We start from the raw sequence: 17695 nt of genomic DNA, 5'->3' as shown, positions 1-17695 counted from the left end.
CCCAGAAAGTCAATGAGTATGTGTTCACTTCTGAGGGTAAAGCTGTAAGGATCGCCTAAGAAAAGCAGCAGTTCATTAAATTTTATGTTTTATGTTATGGTTAATTTCTCCTCATATTCTAGTTTAATCCAAGAAACAGAAATTTGCAGTAGGCAATGAAGATAAAGGCTTAAGGCTAAATGTCAGAATTATAGCTGCTGTTTCTTCAAAATTAACTTTTCAGCATGTGTTTTCATGGAGTTTATAAACTAACTCTAAAGCAACTCAGGCTTTTGGGTTCCTGTCATCTGCTGGATTTATTATTGTTGATGTCCAGGAATCCTGTACAGGGAAGTTAAAATAGGTAAGGTTTCTTAAAAACATTTTGCTCAAGTTTGCGTCCTGTTGGTTTTGACACCCAGAGATCCCCTTAGTGCAGTGGGATTTGTGCATGTTCATGCTTTGGAAGTCTCATCAACCCCCCATGAATGTGGAAATGAACTGTTTTGTTCCTTTTAATGAACTTTGGTATGAGAATTTGGATAGAAAACCTACTGTCTTGTAAGTAGAACTTACAGTTCCTGTATTTAAGTTAGCATTTAGCAAATTAACTTAGAATTGCCTGTATTAAAGTTTACTAAATCATTTCTGATATAGTTGTTTTTTGGGGTTTTTTTTATGCCTACTTGAAGTGTTCTGGATTTTAGAGGAAATAAACCCAGCACTGAATAGTTATCCTAGGTGGGAGTGAGGGAAACCTACCTCCTCTACCTGCTTTTTAAAAGCAGTGGTTTGAAAAGCTTCAGTAAAATTAAAAAAAAAAAAAAAGAGGCGGCAAAAGCCAAAACCAACCAACCGAAACAAAAACCAAAACCCCTAAGGAAAACAAACATACCAACCAAAACTGAAGTCTTGGTAGTTTTAAAGAATGAAATTTGTGGAAGAAGAGAAAGTACATTGTTTTGCCTCTGTTAGAAAAGATTTTCCAGCCTTCTCGTGGAGAAGAACTACTTGTGCTGTGGAACAGAGACATGAAATTTAGTAGCTGAAGAGGCTTTGCCCTTCTGTGAAATACCTTCCCAGGGCTTGCCTGTCTGTCCTCAGCTATCCAAATATCTTTGTTTGTCTTAGTCTATGGAGACTTTTTAGATTTTTTTGGATAGACTATCCAAAAAATTCCTTTGGCAATACGCATGTTCTGCCTTCTGGGATTGTCAGGGCTGAGCTAAGACTTCCTTGCAGGTGTTCTCCATCGTGACACTGGTGTGGTGTTCAGCTCTGGAGTGAAAACCTGGAGGCTGTTTTTCTCTTTGGAGCTTCTCCTGCTGAAATCATGGAGGAGAGAGCCTAACTGAAAGGCCAGGAGTGAAAAACATGCAGGGGGAGGGATGAGAAGCAAGTGGAATGAGAGACAGCAGTAAAGGCAGGTGAATTCTGCACCAGAAAAACAGGAAGGGAGCAGCAGCTGGGTGGGTGCTGGGGTGCAGGATGGAGTGGGGAGAGCCAAGGAAGGCAGGGCAGAAGGACAGAGGGGCACAGAGTGCTCTGGAAGGTGGGGAGCAAAGGCAGCTCCAGGCTGGGTCTGGCCATGAACAACTGCCCTCAGCACTGTGTTTTGGCAAGACAAGGAGGGAGCCCTGAAGCCCCAGCCATCACTTTTCCCATTCAGCAAGGAGTTAGGAAGCACAGCAGGCTAATGAGCCCCACTCCCTCTGCTGCCCACTGCCTGACCAAATTGGTTGCCCTTTATGTGCAGAATTTGCATGGGCAGCAGTGATCTTGGAATAGATCCCAAATGTATGGCAATCAGCATGGTCCCACCTACTGGTTTGTTTTGATTTCCCTCACCAACATCTTGTGGGGTTTGGTTGGGTTTGAATTTTTTTTTTCCTGAAGGGGGAAGAGAGAATTTTTTTTATTTACAAAATAATATTCAAAAGTGTTTGGTATTTTCCAACACAAACATAATCTCTGTTAATACTGTTACAGAGGCATCCAACACTGGCAAAGTAAGTCATCTGGAACCTGCTCCCCCCCGACCCCATCCAACCAGCCCAACACCCTAACTTCTCAGCAGGGTTTCTCTCCTCTGCCTGCATTTCTTGTAGCTGTTTGCAGGTTTAAAAATACTCTGTGTTCCACTAACTTCCAAACAAACTGTCCTCTTGCTGGAAAGGCAACTAAATGGCTCAGCAGACAGCAGTCACATCCTACACACCTACGCCCACAGTCACACACAGCAGCCATGAAGATACTTAAGCTGTCTCTAACACACATAATTTTCCTTATTACCAAGCACTCATCCCTTCCCTCTCCAATGCCTTTAAAATAAAAGTGTTATATATGTGCATGTACACACAGGAGAAGGAAGAAGGAGGGGGAAAAAAATAGTGTGTGGATTGCTTTATCTGCTTCCAGATCCCTTAAATAAAAGTCTTTGATGATCTCTGCACGTTCAGGTCCAGATCAAAAGCCTGTGAAGGTTAACAGGTAGTGTGGCACACAGAATATTTTGGAGAATAATGATCATCTGTATTTCTAGATTTAAAGTATATCTGTAATAAGTGTGTCTCATGGCACAGGTGTCTCTCTCAGGGGGTGCTTTACAGTTTGCTGTGCAAACTCCAGTGTATTTCATTTTCTTCAGAAATAAAGGATGTATTTCGTCCATGTAAGATAATAAAATTTAAATTTCCTAAAAACAAATTAAAATCAAGCATCAAATTTTTAGTTCTAATTTTTTGTTATATACAGTAATATCACCAAATCTTCAAGAATAAAAATCAGTTGGTTTTCACTTTACCTTTACTTCAAATACATTCACTTTTCATAAGATGGGCTCTGTCAAACCACAACATGCTGAGTATTACCTGTAGTTTCTTTTCTTCCATTTGTGTCAATCCAAAAAGCTATAACACTCTTGAGTTCAAAAGCTGTGTGTTTATGCTAAGGTTGGGAATCATTAACATCCTAAAACTTTTAAGGTTTCTTTGAGGTAAGCCACTTTGATTTTTACTTACCTTTTCCAATTTTTTTCTTAGTTTCTCACTGCCTAAATCAAGTCAGATATTTGATGAAGATTTTTTTTTCCTTTTTTTCATAAGATATGACACTAGTTATGACTTCTGTTGAGGAATAGCATTCAAATATCCTTCCCTGGGGTTATTTTTATATTGCCATTTGTCACCTAGTCTAGGAAAGGAGAATGCATGAAATAAAAGAAGTTATTAATTGTGGGTTTTTAGAACTCAACAAAAGTTGTCTTTTAGTTCAGCTTTTTCAGCTGAGTGGTTTATTCAGTTATGCCATTTGAGAATATTAAAAAACCTTTTCCCTATGACCACCTCAAACAAACACCACTATGAGGATTCTGCCAATGTTACAAACTGTTGGTGAAATTGCATTCAAAGTCTAGAAATAAATTATGTTTTATCAACATGTCTTTGAGCACCATCTTTTTTCTTTCTTTTTCTTCCCTCTCAAACCTGGAATCCCAGATGCCACTGGTACAAGGATAAAAAAAAATTCTGATTGGAAAATATAATGTACTGAAAGGGAAATTTTTTATGAGAAATAAAAGGCTTTGCCTTCAGAAAAAAAAAAGATTTTGTTGTTGTTCTTGGGGTTTTTTTGGTTGGTTGGTTTGGTTTTTTGGTGTTTTTTGGGTTTTTTGTTTTGTTTGATTTGGTTTGGGTTTTTTTGGTTTTTGGGTTTTTTGTTTTGGTTTGTTTTGATTTGGTTTAGTTTGGTTTTTTTGGTTTTTGTTGTTGTTGTTGTTTTTTGTTGGTTTGGTTTTTTGCTTCCACGATCAATATGGCCATTTTATCCTAGGGAAGTTGTAATTCCAGCTGCTCGCTGTGTTCCGTTCCTTCTAGTGAGCCTTGTCCCCCAAGCAGGTAACTGCACTGCCTCTGTTCAGCCTCAGGGAGTCTGCAGTGCAGCAGGACCCAGGAGCCACCAGAGGGAGAAAGGGGACTGGGAGGGAAACGCCACATTCCAGGCAAGGTTCTGGTTAAACATCTGGGGTTTCCCCCTGTTGAGTCAGCTGCTCCATCAGGGATTTGGGGTGCACAAAACTTAACAAACAGAAGCAGATTGTTGTAAGGACAAAGTGCCTTTCCTTGCATTATTTCAAGAATAATGAATCCTAGAAAAGTCCATTTTCAAAAATATTGGAGCAATGCAATATATTAAACATATTTACTGGAGTAATTTTCAGCCAGCTCATAGGAGACCTTGAATGCAGTGGAGGAAGATACAAAGAGAGCTGCAATGAAATATTTCTAAACTTCTGTCCTTTAAGCTTCCCATTTGGCAAAAAAAATTGGGTTTTGATCTTTGTTCAAGACAAAAACAGATGTCAAAACCTGTTCCTTCACAGCAGGGATTATGTTTTTGATCAGTTTTAATGGCTTTTGGAAGTATGAGTTTCTTCAGAGAGGGTGCATTCTTGTCAAATACAAAAATAATACCTCCATTAATATTTTCATTACTTTCTTATATGTTTCTTGCCCTCTGCAAATATCCTTGTATTTTTATGTTCCCATTGTGACGCATTTTCCAACATGATTATTGCCCTCCCCCAGCAGGCTTTGACATTGCAGAATGATTGTGCTGTCACAAATACTGGAATGCCTGAACAGACAAGATTGGAAATGGTCAGCAGATTATAAATGTTTGCTTGAAGTTTATTCCTTGGTTTGAAGAAGTGGGGGGAGATATTTGCATAAATGAATTTTTAATAGATACCAAAAATAAAAAGCTGCTAAAGAAAATGTAGCTTGTCTGCATTATCATGCAATTTTAATTATGCAAGCATTTATGTTCTTTGTGTATTTTGACTTACGGCCATGTGAGACACATGAGTGAACTGTCACTCATGCAGAAGTAATTCCAATTTGTCCATATAGGGGAAAAAACCCTGGGAAAATATGATAACGCTTTTCATTGGCAGCAAACCCAAGTTGTTATTAGTCATTTGAGAAAATTTTTGTTAGCAGACTATCCAAATTCCATAGGTCAAAGCCGTCTTAAAAAGAGGTGTATTAGCACATGATGAAATCCACTACAGGAATGGATTTTATCTACTAAGGAACTGTAGACTTCTGTACCACAACATTTTTTCATTTTTTCTTTCCCTTGAACAAGAGAAAAATATTTTGATTCAGTGTTCGGCAATTCAAGCCAGGTTCTTTAAAATAATATTCACTTGGAATGTACCAAGCGTAAAATGCTATTTTTTGAGTAGTTATTTTTCTACAGTATTGCAGACCAAATTCTTTCGTTTCCCACTAAATACAATACAAAAGCACTTCTTTGTAAAAAGTCTTTAGACTTCTCCCAGGTAAGTGGAAAGTAGTTGTCACTGGCATATAGGGCAACAAATGGATAAAGCAAGCATGGATTCTGAGATCTATAATTTTTAATAATCTTTAAACTAGCTACAAAATGTCAATCACTTCACAAACTGACAGGAGACATAAGGAATTTTCATATTACATGCTGTAAATGATATTTATCTCACAGTTTATCTAGAGTTCATTCATTTAGGTTTTTTAATTATTTTTTAATTGTCAGCTACTAAACATCTCAGCGATTTGGTGTGCATAGCTCTAGGTAAGCAACAGAGAACTGTACTGATAACAAACCACATGGGGATAGCGACTAGTAAGAGAGAGCCTTATAAAAATTACATTTCTTTGCACCATTTCATATGGTAGTTGTTTCCTCCAAAAGATAGTCTTCAAAAGCAGCAGACAAACCCAATATATTACACTTATTTCTTTTTGTCTTTGACGTATTTTCAGCCAAGCTTTTATTTTGCTGGCAATGGCTAAATGGTGAGTGCCAAGTCCCTCTTTTTTCATAATTAAAAAAAATGATCATGATTAATAACTATATATATATCAACAAGAAAAAAGTGGCACAACTGCAAACTTGCTGGTATAACATAGTCCCAAAAGAGTCCGAATACTGAGCATGCTTTTGTTGTCATTGTTGGTGTGCTACTGCCATGGGAAAGTTCTTGTTTAAGTAGGAGTCTAAAAGTCTATTTATTCCTCATGCATAAATGCATAAATCACATCACTTTTTAGTGCAATGCTTGTTATAGTAATATAATTCCACATTGTCTAATCATGAAATCATAACAACAGATAATGGCAATGAAGAACTGAAGACAGCAGGTTTAAGTGCTTAAACATCATGATACCCAAAGACAGGAGCATGGCAGTAGCTCTGTGGAATGTCACAGTTTTACAAGAACAATACTGTATATTTAAAGGTTAACAGCACGTTTAGCATTCCAACAGTGTTGTCATTCAGCAAACATCATTTAAAAAAAGGAAAAATGAGGAGAGTGGGAAAAAAAGGAAAGGAATCCAAAACAGAAACAAGGAAAGAAAAGGAAAAACCCCAAAAAACATCATAGTGAGCTATAGCCATCAAATCAGCACTATGTACAACCTTTGGAAAGAAAGATATCTAGAAAAAAATAATTACAAGTATCATTTTTGGAAAGCTGACAAACTACACAGGACAACATTTACAATGGGGCTGATATGTGCATGTGTGCAAACCTAGTAGATAAATACCATGATAAAAGCATGAAGGTGCTGCCCTGCTGGACAGCATTAAAAGGAAATGCACTTCTCTGCATTTAACCGCTGCCCAGCATCTTTGTTGCACGCTGGTTGGCTTCATCAATCCTGGTTTTGTTGGAATCAGCCTGGGGAAACACAAAGGAAGGAAACAGATGAGTGCAGGGAAGAAAGAGAGTATGAGAGGGAAAGAGAGTATGGGGAAGAAAGACAATGCTTTGTGGGTACTTCTGTAATTTTGGCTAGGTCATGGAAAAATGAAGGTTGAAAATACTGGGGAGCGGCTTTTTAGAGTGGTATTAGGGACCCAAAAGGAATTATAGATTTGCTGGTTTTGTGAAAGCCTTGGAGCAGAGCTTTTCTTTTTGTGGTCAGCTCCACTGAACTCCTGTCAATGCTGTGCCAGATCTGTGGCTGGTGCTGTCAATGGCACTGGTGGTACTGATGGTAATGGATGACAGCATGAGAACTCGTGGTGTGCCCATGCATTTTGGTGGTGAGAAACTTCAGAGCCCTCTAAGATTTGGTGAACCTGGACTCTGGTCTAATGTATATCATCAGGTACCAGTCAAAACTAAAATTTTGGTTAGTATAGAGATTTGCTGGACCAGAGAAGCTGGATCATCTGATGTAGGGAATGCTGGCAAAGATAAATTTCTTTGAAAAGAGCAGCCTGGATATGTTTGCTCTACATGTGAAAGGAAGGGAATAGGTGGGAGTGATGCCAGTACTCCAAAGTTCACCAATGTAATTGCAAGACAGAGTAGCCTCTTTCATTGGGCAGCAGCGTAAACAGGAGTTAAGAAAAGGCAGGGATTCTACTGTGATTTGAATCAATCAGACTGGAATTTAGTCCAGCATAGACTAAGCCATTAAATGCCCCGTTTTCCTTGGGGTAACACCTATCGTGATTATAAAATGCCATTAATAAAATGGCACCACTTGGGAGGTTTGGGAGTTCTCTCTGAGTGGGAAGATGCTTTGACCATGACTTTCTGTAGCTCTGCAGAAGTTAGTTTTGGAGACTAAAGACACTGTTTTAGCTGACAAAAATTGGCAAAGCTCCACTCAACCCCACGTTGCCATGCCGACTTATTCTAGCAGGAGGACTAGATAGAAAATGGTTTCAATTTTTAAAATCAGACCAGTGGGAAAGGTGAGAATTGTGTTACTGCTTTAAAAGCATGGGCTCCAATAGCAAACTCCTTCTGTGGTTTGATGGCTGCATTTTGTTAGCTTTGATGATTGTTCCCACATCTCTAGGGTGTATCCAAATTGTACGGATTTATTTTAAATCTCCAATTTGCAAAGACAGAATGGTGAAGCAGATTTCCCACATGCATTTAAAAATCCTTTAAAATGTTTATACTGATGTGCAATAAATCATTCTGAAATATCTTGGGCTTTTCTCCATAATTGTTTTGGAAAATGGTATGTAGATGTATATTTTTAGTGCAGCAGCATGTGCCAACTCCTCAGAAAACATAAATCAGCAAAACTACTCATTACAAGGCACACTCCTTTATTTTAGCCGTAAATTTGACCTTGTCTACCACAGTGTGATTTTGTGTGCTTTTGCCAAAAGGCTACCTAAAACGTTAATGGATATGGAAGCAGTTAACTTTGTAGTGAAATGCATGAATATTCATTGAACACTGATGAAATATCTAATGATGTTTAGACCTTGGTATCTGGTGGATGGCGTTGCATCGAAGAGAGTGGGAGTCTCTGTGCTGACCTGTCCACTTAGGTCAAGACAAAGTGCTTAGAGCCCTTCCTACTTTCCTTCCAGCCTCCTATTTATGGTATATTTTAGGGCCAGGCTCTCCTGGTGATGATCTCTGTGCCATTTGACCTGCTCATCAAACCATCACTTTGGGTTTTGTCCCTTTCTCTCTGATCTGAAGAAAGGATAAATAAAGCCTTTTATTCATTGCTGTCCTGATTACTGTGGATTGATCAGATTACATCTCTGCATTATGAGATTGCTCTGGTTTGGGTGCATGCATCCAGTTTAACATAAATCCTTTAGGAGCATTTGGGTTAGCTTTGTGATGCACCCCAACTTCTGCAAAGTGTGCCAGCCAAGGGTCTTTCTAATGGTCATAATTGAGCCTAAGCACAGCACTCCAGCTGGTCAGGAAAACAACCCTGGCAAAGCCTTGAGCCCACTGCCAGCTAGGGGCCAGGGTCTGCTGGCATCTTTCACTGCAGAATGGATGTGTGTGCGATTGTGGTTCCACTAACATCCAGCTAACCATCATTTCTGTCTTTTATAGAGGGTTTTACTAACACCTTGTGTTTCTTTTTCAAGGATCTCATTACTGTGTGTCCTTACTCTGAGAAATTTGGCAGATTTTTCACTAAGACTGAAAACTCTCTTATTTTTGTGCTGCTCTCATGATGACTCCTCTGTGCACAATGCAAATCCATCTTTCACAAATGTGTCACTGCTCCTTAGCCAAAGGGCCCTGGGTGATTTTATGAACCCATTAGCTGCCAATGTTATTTTGCCATTGCTGTACAAAATGCCAAGGCTTGTAAGAAAACCACATAGATGTGGAAGGCTGGTCCCTCAGCTGACTGCTCTCAGCATGCACTGTCTAGAGGTTTGGCCCACGTGCTTTATGTCCACAAAGGGCTTGGTCAATGTTTTCAAAATCCAGACGTTTGCAAGCCTGAGCTGGCAGGAGAACAGTGACATGTTGGGCTTGCTGTATTTTGGGATAGGATCCTGCAGGCACAGGTAGGATGCTTCTGGTTTCCATCCACAGGGCACATCTCCTGCCACTGGGACATGAGCAGGGGAGGTGGGACCACAATAGTGCACCTCTTCATTGCTTTGAGGAAATAATGTACGTCACAGGCTTCTTACTTAAAGATACTTATGGTGTAGGCTGGATAAACTCCCAGTTCCTTCTCACAGTATAGATAGATGTGCTGCTTTTTAGTTCTTTTCATATGGACAGCAGCAGTGAATCCTTCTCTCCATGCTAGTTTTCTCAGAAATATGAAACAGTGCAGAATGGCATCCCAATAACACCTTGCATTTTCCAATACAGACAAACAAACACATGCAGCTTTATAAAACTTTTGACCAATGCAAAGCCATGTGCTTTATCGTGTCATGTGACCATTTCTGTGTCACAGATGGTCTTCCCACCTTTCAGAGAACATATACTTCACCAAGTTCTCTCTGGAATCTATTCCCAGTAAGGAAAGCTCTTGGAGTGAATCCCTCAGTGCAGTATTTTCCCTAATTTTTTTACTAGGCTCTGATGTAGTTAATTGACATGAAAACCAGGCATGGGCATCCTGCTTGTGTGAGGAGACTTGCGTGTATAAGAAGGCTCAAGAGCAGCAGCTCTACCACTTGAGGTCAGAATTAACTCTAAGCAGCACATGTAAGTCTTTGCGTTAGATCCTCAGACGGTGTAAATCTCAGCGGAAGTGGAGCGTTGTGTTGATTTTACACCAGACCAAGATCTAGCCTCTTATGTCACTTCAGCCTGCCTGGGCCTGGAGCTCTGCCAGCACCAATGCAGATGGCTTGCAGATCTTGGGATCTGAGGATGGCAGTGAGCTCCCAGCCTGGCTTGGAGGGAGCTGCTCTCTCCTTCAAAAATCTGCAGTGCAGGTCTGGCACTGGAATGGTGCTCTATGACTTCTTAGGTGGGAATTTTGCAGAACTAATGTTAAGCTTTTGTATTCCACTGGGGCCACATGGAGCCCAAATATATAAAAATAAATAAATAAAAATGAATATATATAATTTTATATATATATATATATATATATATATATATATATATATACACACACACCCTCAAGAGAGCAGGTAGATCTCTGTCCTAATGTTGTAATATTACAACAAACAGCACAACAAAACTGGCCACACTGTTACCATATTGCAAAGCTTTGCTTAATAAATCCCCATCCTCTTTTCTGGGGACTGGTCCTCCAAGCAGGTGATCTAATCCTGAGCTGCTCATGGAGTTTCTGAGGAAGGAACTTTGAAGACCAGCAGGGTCTTTCCAGGAAGTGCCAGGGCATTCAGACCCAAGCCCCACAGTTGTGCGTAGCTCAGGGTACTTCTCCTTTCTAAGAGCTACTGCAGAAGGAGCCTTGATGTGTGCAAAGAGGTACCCTTGCAGTAGTTGTGCAGCAAACTCAACAGCATGGGTTCAACCCAGCCTGCACTGGAGGTTACTGCAGATTCACAGCAGTGAGCTGCTTTGGCCCAAGGATTTGGAGTGAGAAGAGAGGAGCTATTTCTGTCCCTTGTCCTTTCCAAGCCTGTGCTTGCAGAAGGGAAAACAGAGCCCCTTTTGGGGTCCTGCTGGAAATGGCAGCTCTTACCTTCTCCATGATCCTGTCAATCTGGCGGTTCTGTGTGTCGATCTCATTGCCCATGTCCAAGGCCATGTGACGTAAGTTGCCAATGATGCCGCTGACCTGCTCGAGGTTCTCATCCATTTCATTTTCCCGGGCATCATTTGTTACCCTGGGAGCAAAAACAAATTCTTTAAAGCAGAGACAGGAGATTCCCCCTGAAACGGTGATTCACCCGAAACTTCCACTATGTTCTCTGTCGCTTGTCACCTGAGGAGCAGGCTGCTGTGCTCAGCTTTGAAGAAAAGGGATTAATGAGTAGATAACCTGAAAAATGTTACATGCTTATTTGTTGGATGTTGGGCTCAGTTGTCTGGGTTATCACTGCTCCATTTATACTGCTCACGTGTGCTGTTAGTAGAAGTGTTGCTGTCTGAGCTTGCCTGTACCACATACTGCACCTCTCTGCAGTGATCATCCTTCCCAAAGAAAGAATGAAAGGGTGCTCAATTCGGATCTGTGTGGGGTTAGTGTTCATGGGAGGTGCTGGAAGGTGGTGGAATTACAGCTATACCAGCTCCCCTCCTTGAACTGTGCATAGCTAATAAATAGTGTCCTATTCTTGTACACTTGGGGCTCACAGAGGTGAGCTTCCGCTGTGAAAATCCTGACCTAACATCCTATTTAGTTAACTATATTTCTGGTTAATGAGAGAATCAGCTTCTCAGATTTACTGGCTTTAGTAAAGATCCTTTATCTCTCTTAGCACCATCTTCTGCAGTTGCTTGTTTTTTGGAAGAAAAAACTTGTGCTTGAGCCAAGGCCCAGTTCAACTCTTCAGTGACTGAAGAGGCAGGTGGTGGCTGACACTGGGAAAAGCAAGGCCCATGGGTCCCACTCAGAAAATCCCTGCTTTGAGCCTCTTTTGCAATTTGTGTTCATGTAGGTGCCCAAAGGGTACTCCAGGTTATTTGCAGAACAATTATGGGGTAGCATAACTTCCTTCACTGCTGTTCTGTTATCATGCCCTAGCCTTCATTTTGGTGAGGCTGCCATCCAGAAATTAAAAAAAAAAAAGTGAATGGCAGACCCATCAAACTTAAATGGCAACTCCATCCCACGCTCCAGATTGTAAGACAGCATTGTTTCTATCACACTGATTTCCCTTTATCACAGCAGCCAAAAAAATAAGTGGATAATAGTTTTTGGAAGGATAATTACTTATTAATCTAGTGTCCTTAATCTTCAGAGATCAAAGCTTTGCCTACTGGTATGCTGTTATCCATGCTGTTATCGACCCATTGTCATCTAAATACATGTCCCATAAGCACTGTAATCAGCAGGTACTTTGTGCTGGATCCCTGTGTATTGTGGGAAGTTTGCAGTGAGGCTGCTATTAAGATATCTGTGTGTTTCAAACTGGCTTTGATCTGAGAGACCAGGGATTCCCCCTATGTTTCTCCATAGTTGTGGCTTCCCAGCAGCTGAGGAATGGGGCATCATTCCCCTTACAGTGAGGTTTGGAAGAGCAGGAGAGGGGTACCTCTAGTTAAAAGTGTTCTTCAAGTTCTGCTCTTGCTTTGGTGCTTTGGCAGGAAGCCTGAGGCTTTTTTGTTGTTGAAAAGAAAGGAAAGGCTTCCTGATGCCTTGGTACATCTTCTAGCAAGGATGGATAACAGGCACTTCATGCCTTGGGACATAATGCCAATAAAGTGGTATTTATCTGACACTTCATTTCTAAGGAGTTTGACAACCATCACTAGTGAGACCCATAATGAGGCCCCCAGGAAAATGTTCATGCAGGGGCTGGAGTGCAGAGGACAGTGCTGCTGGGAAAGAAATAGACATTATTTCTATTTTATTATTGCCCAAATCTGGACAGTCTCAAAGAGGAAGGTTTAGGGTTGCGTTTCCAAGCATCTTCTGGTTCTCAGGGCCAAGACCCTTCCCTTCAGGATTTCCAGCAAGGTAACCATCTTTTGCACTAGAGCTCAGGTGACCCTCAGGGCCAGAAGTCACTGGATGCAGTAAGCCTTTAGGACATGTCTTAATCACTGTCAGCCTGAATACTAGCACCACTTGGTGGAAAGCCCTGGCTCCATCACATTGCCCAGCACCTCTGAAGGAGTTAATGAGCACCACAGAACTCACGACCATATGGAAGAAATCTAAATATATCAGTGACAAGGAGAAGAGAAAGAAAACAGTGGCTAGAAAGGCTCACCTGCGGATAAAGCCACCACTGATGGCCATCTGCTCCCGTTCATCTACGACACGTGCAGGCTGGCTGGCTACAACACCATCCTGATTATTGCCCCAGGCCTTTTTGTAAGCATCACTTGATTTAAGCCTATGCGAAAAAGAGGATGAGTAACAAAGCATCAAGTGCACGAGGACAAATGCAAAACTCTTTACCTCTCCAAGCTACAAGCTGAGTCAAGCAAATGAGTTTTCAGATAGAGGGTCATTGGTTGTATACCGATATATCATAACCCTGAATAAAAGGAGGGGGTTGGTTTTTGTTTATTTTTTACTTTACTGCCACAACAACAGTGATGGTCAGAGGTTTGGTTTCCAATAGGGTGAATTGCAATTGTCAAGTCTACAACACTGCACACAGGTTTTTGGATGTTGACTTAGTTTCCAGAAAGAAGGAAAATTAAGAAAAAAAAAGAAAAGGAAAAAAAAAAAGGAGAGAAGAAATACAGATAAGTAGAAAACATTGTTTCATTTCAGTGACACATATGTTTTGACATCAAACACAGAGAACGTACTGGCAGACAGACATAAAAACAGAACTGGCAAGTATAGTGTGTACATCACATCACAGCAACACACCCTCTTAGAGATAAATGGATTTGGCTAGAATTTAACATTTTACCATGCAAAATATTTGGCTTCTGTTGACATTTTTTCAATATATATGTGGCATAATAGGCATTTAAAGCCACTGACCCTTCCCAAGGTGATTTGGGGATGATTTTATCATAAGGTTCATTAGATTTTTCAAATAATATATCGGTACTTGAAATAGTAATCATACATCGACAGTTGATGTACAAACCTTTGTCCACAGAGACAAAAAGTAAAATAGGCAGAAGTGAAATGAGTGCAGGAGAAAATAAAAGATAAAGCAATCTAGCATCAGAAAGGGAAATTTTTCTACATTTTTTCATGCACCAGCTACAGGCATGAATAAGAAGTAAAGCATTCTCACTAAGCACAGTTGCCCCAATAGTTCATCATACCCTTAATGCATCAGCAGTAGCAGCCTTCACAATAAGCAAGACACAGGCAAAAATGGATCATCACTTCCTTCAGGAGTTTTAAACCACAGGACTTCAAAAATAGCCTAGCAACTTGTTATATTTGTATTTTGTGGCAGTTACATTAGCTTTCAGAGAGCCATTTTTGACTGAGCTGCCGTGGATAGAAAATTAAAATCATGGCATCCTTAGAGTGGCAGATTGACATGTGCAGCCTATTCAGGGCTGCTGTCATTGGGGTCACCAGACAAGATTGAACATTTTAACAGTGGAATGTGAGGGTTTGGGGTCCACAGGTATAGGTTCTTGATTTTATTCTGGAAATGAGGCAGTTTCCAACAAAACCACTGGAACTGCAAATCTCTGTGGTTTTGCTGTTGCTTGGTCAGCTCCAGTCAGTCCTATAAACAGCCCTGTGGCTTGGATTTTGGGGGAGAAACTGAACGTGCTTGTGGGGGATTTGGGAAAGGACATGACAAACCCATTTCTGGTGTTATGTTCTTTCCATGCCCCCTGAAGCAGCTCAGGTTTAAATGAGCCTGAAGATGTGTTGTATGCTCCAATACAGAATTAAAATGTAGATTAAAAGAGGATCTTTCCTACTCATCTGTTCTGTTGCTTATTTCTTATTAAAGTTTGTGAAGACTTAAAAAATGATGGTTGGCTTGTCTTAGTTCTCTGAAACTACACATCAGCTTTCGCATTTCCAGAGATGAGTGAAAGTAATTCTCTTGCTGCAGATACATTTACAGGGTTTTGCCTGTTCTTTAGACTTGTGCAGCTTTGGCAGTGACACAGTCCTGTGTTTAAGGTAAATGATTTTATACACCCAGAATCTGATGTCTGTTTTCTTGTGGACTTCCAATTAAAGTCAACAGGTGGAGTCTGGTTCTGCTCATGGTCAACAGCAGTTGTCCTTTTGAATGCAGCCTGGTGAAAGATTCATGCCATGGGCATTTTGGATCTCCTAAGAATGCAGGATCAAGCTTTACTATTTTTAAGGCTCACAGAACTGTACTTTCACTGTATATCAAGGTATAGTTACGTGTGAAATGGTTCACCTTTTTAAAATATATGCCATTAATCTCCCACCAGCCAGAAGAGCATTAGGGGATCATGGTGATTCTGATGCCCAGAACTGTACGGATTTCTCTCTCTCCTACACTCAACTCCTCAGAACATCATCTTATCTGTGCCAGTTGAGTCCTGGCTGAATGACTGAGGGAACAGTCTCTAAAAGCATTCATTGTTCATCCATAGTCTGTTCGTGAACATTGGCTAGCAATCCTGCTTTATGAAATCTGGCTGCAGACTAATAGGGTCAGAATGCCTTAGAGAAGGGTAGAGACACCTTTACAAACAAATGCCCCCTACATCACCTGCAGAATCTTTCTGTTTCAGCAGCATGATGCTGCATTCGTAGCAAAGCGGCAAATGCTTCAGTGCCACGTGCCAGGTGCTAATCCCATCTCTGTCACATGTCTGGCTGTCAGTGCTGAGCTTTTACAGTTTGCACAGTGTGGGAGATGTACAGTTTCTGCTGCATTTGTACCTGCAGCTCTTCTGCACCAGCTCCTCTGGCTCAGGGCAGCAGAGCTAAAGCCTGCCAGAGCTCACACCAATTGCAGGCAGTCCTGCTGCTAAAGGGGTGTATGGAGCTCTTCCCACTCCTCCTTTCCTCTCTCCCATTTCACACCAAGGCAATAATAATTCTGGGCAAAATGTTTACCCCAATGAAGTATTCAGAGTTTGGTACAAAGGAGCAAAATAGATTTTTTAAAAGAACCTGCATTGTGTGCCAAAGGAATTAACTTCAAAATAAAGGTGACTGATAAGGCTGCTTCAGTTCTGCTACTCTGATTTTTGCCTAAATATCCCCTGAACTCTATGACAGCACTCCTTCCTCTGGTCTTGATAATTGGGGTAGGATCAGGCTTTGGCTGTGAACAAAGTTCACACAGAAAGGGAGTTTAATACCACAGCCACACTGCTCTCTGCTTCGTTTCTGCACAATCTCTGGCCAACCATTTAGGAATATTTTCACTGCGACCTGGTTTCATGCCTACTCACTGCATGCTGGATTTGCCATTCCTCAAGGACTTTGGGTTGGTCCACTTTGTCCCCAGTTTCCTACACCCACATAACCGCACATCACATTTTCATTTGGCATTTAAAACAAGCTTTGCGTTACTTGGAGGACGATTTCGTTCAAGTGTGATGGCATGCAAGCAAATTCGATGCATTTCAACATTTCTGCTTAGTGTACGTGCTACCCAAACAAGAGAAATTTGGCATGTTGAGGTCTTCTCAAATTTGTTGCCTGTGGCAGGATGAAAACCATTCCAAGTTAGGTTCCAAGTATGAAACGTCATGTCTCTTTCAAGATCTCATCAAGGACTATTTCTGTTGAACAACGAAAAAAGGTGTGATTTTCATCCATAATTTTGAGTAATGTTTAGTATGACCTCTTCTGCATTTTTTCAGCTCTTTTGTTTATGAAACTTGATCACAAAAATATGTTTCAAAATTTAGGGTGTCCAGAAATAAGGTAGCCCCAGGGTTTTTTCGCTGGAAAATGGAACCACTCAGTACACTTTATGTAAAATGTTGAAACTTTTACCATTAAAAGTGTTGACAGTGAAGCTTTCACTGCAGTATGCCTGATTTTAATGCATCTACAGTAATTCCCAGTCAGTTGTCTATGCTATGAGATGAATGCATTTGAACCAGAATCGTTCTTTCTGCATGCCACATGCTCATCCTGTCCATGTGCCTAGCAAGGATGAGCTTCACAAGGCCTTTGAGATCAGCCTTAAGTGCTCAAAGAGATGAGGCAGGCAGCACCTACTTGTTACATGGACAGACACAAAGACCACAGAATTTTCCTAGGTCCGTCAAATTCTTTTCTGCTTCTTTCATGTCCTTATTGATTTGGTCCATTCCCTCTTCGATGCGTTCCAGTTGTTCTGATTAAACACAAGTATTTTATCCCCACAGAATGAAGCGGATGGAAAAGGACAAAGAAAAAAAAGACAAAAACTTCAGACATTCACTGTGACAAAAAACTGGACACCACATAGCAGAGCCGGTACCCAGTACCTACTTGTTACAAGGACATATGAAAAGGCCACAGCATTTCCCTAAATCTTTTAAATTTTTCTCGGCCTCCTTCATGTCTTGGTTGATATGGTTCATGCCTTCTTCAACACGATCGAGTTGTTCTGGTCAGGACAAAGGGATGACAGTGTGGAATGAATTGTATTTTTGTTTGTTTGATTTTGTCTTCAACAGAACATGAAAAATGACCATGTAGAACCAGGTTAATAATGACATTACAATGCATTAATCTGAGCTGATGCATTGCTGAAAGGATGTATGCGGCATTGGATGCTGAAGACTACTTTTTACTAGTATGGGAAGAGTAAAACAAAGGAGGAATTTATTTGAAATATATTAATATAAACAAGATGTAATGATGTAGAAAGGAAGGGTTATAAAGTTCAAGGTCCAGAAACATAA

At 40.7% G+C, this 17695-nt stretch overlaps 1 protein-coding gene across 2 annotated transcripts in view; it reads right to left on the bottom strand.

Moving 5' to 3' along the window:
- Positions 1-5383: 5383 nt before the first annotated feature.
- The window catches only part of SNAP25 (synaptosome associated protein 25), a 61610-nt gene continuing 49298 nt past the window's right edge, over positions 5384-17695 (bottom strand). Inside the window, exons 5-8 of one of the 2 annotated variants that reach the window (XM_085054006.1) lie at positions 17280-17397; positions 13135-13260; positions 10938-11082; positions 5384-6706 (exon numbers count right to left, since the gene is read on the bottom strand). In XM_085054006.1, coding sequence (XP_084910132.1) covers positions 6638-6706; positions 10938-11082; positions 13135-13260; positions 17280-17397 — 458 coding nt within the window. In that variant the 3' untranslated portion in view covers positions 5384-6637. Of the gene's footprint in view, positions 6707-10937; positions 11083-13134; positions 13261-17024; positions 17143-17279; positions 17398-17695 lie in introns of both variants that reach the window. The other variant, XM_085054005.1, reaches the window with a different exon arrangement.

This window comes from Lichenostomus cassidix, chromosome 3 (genome assembly GCF_008360975.1).
Source record: "Lichenostomus cassidix isolate B80296 chromosome 3, HeHo_3.0, whole genome shotgun sequence".
NCBI lineage: Eukaryota > Metazoa > Chordata > Aves > Passeriformes > Meliphagidae > Lichenostomus > Lichenostomus cassidix.
Note: the sequence above shows the minus strand (reverse complement) of the source record. Positions and strands in the feature narration are given on the sequence as shown.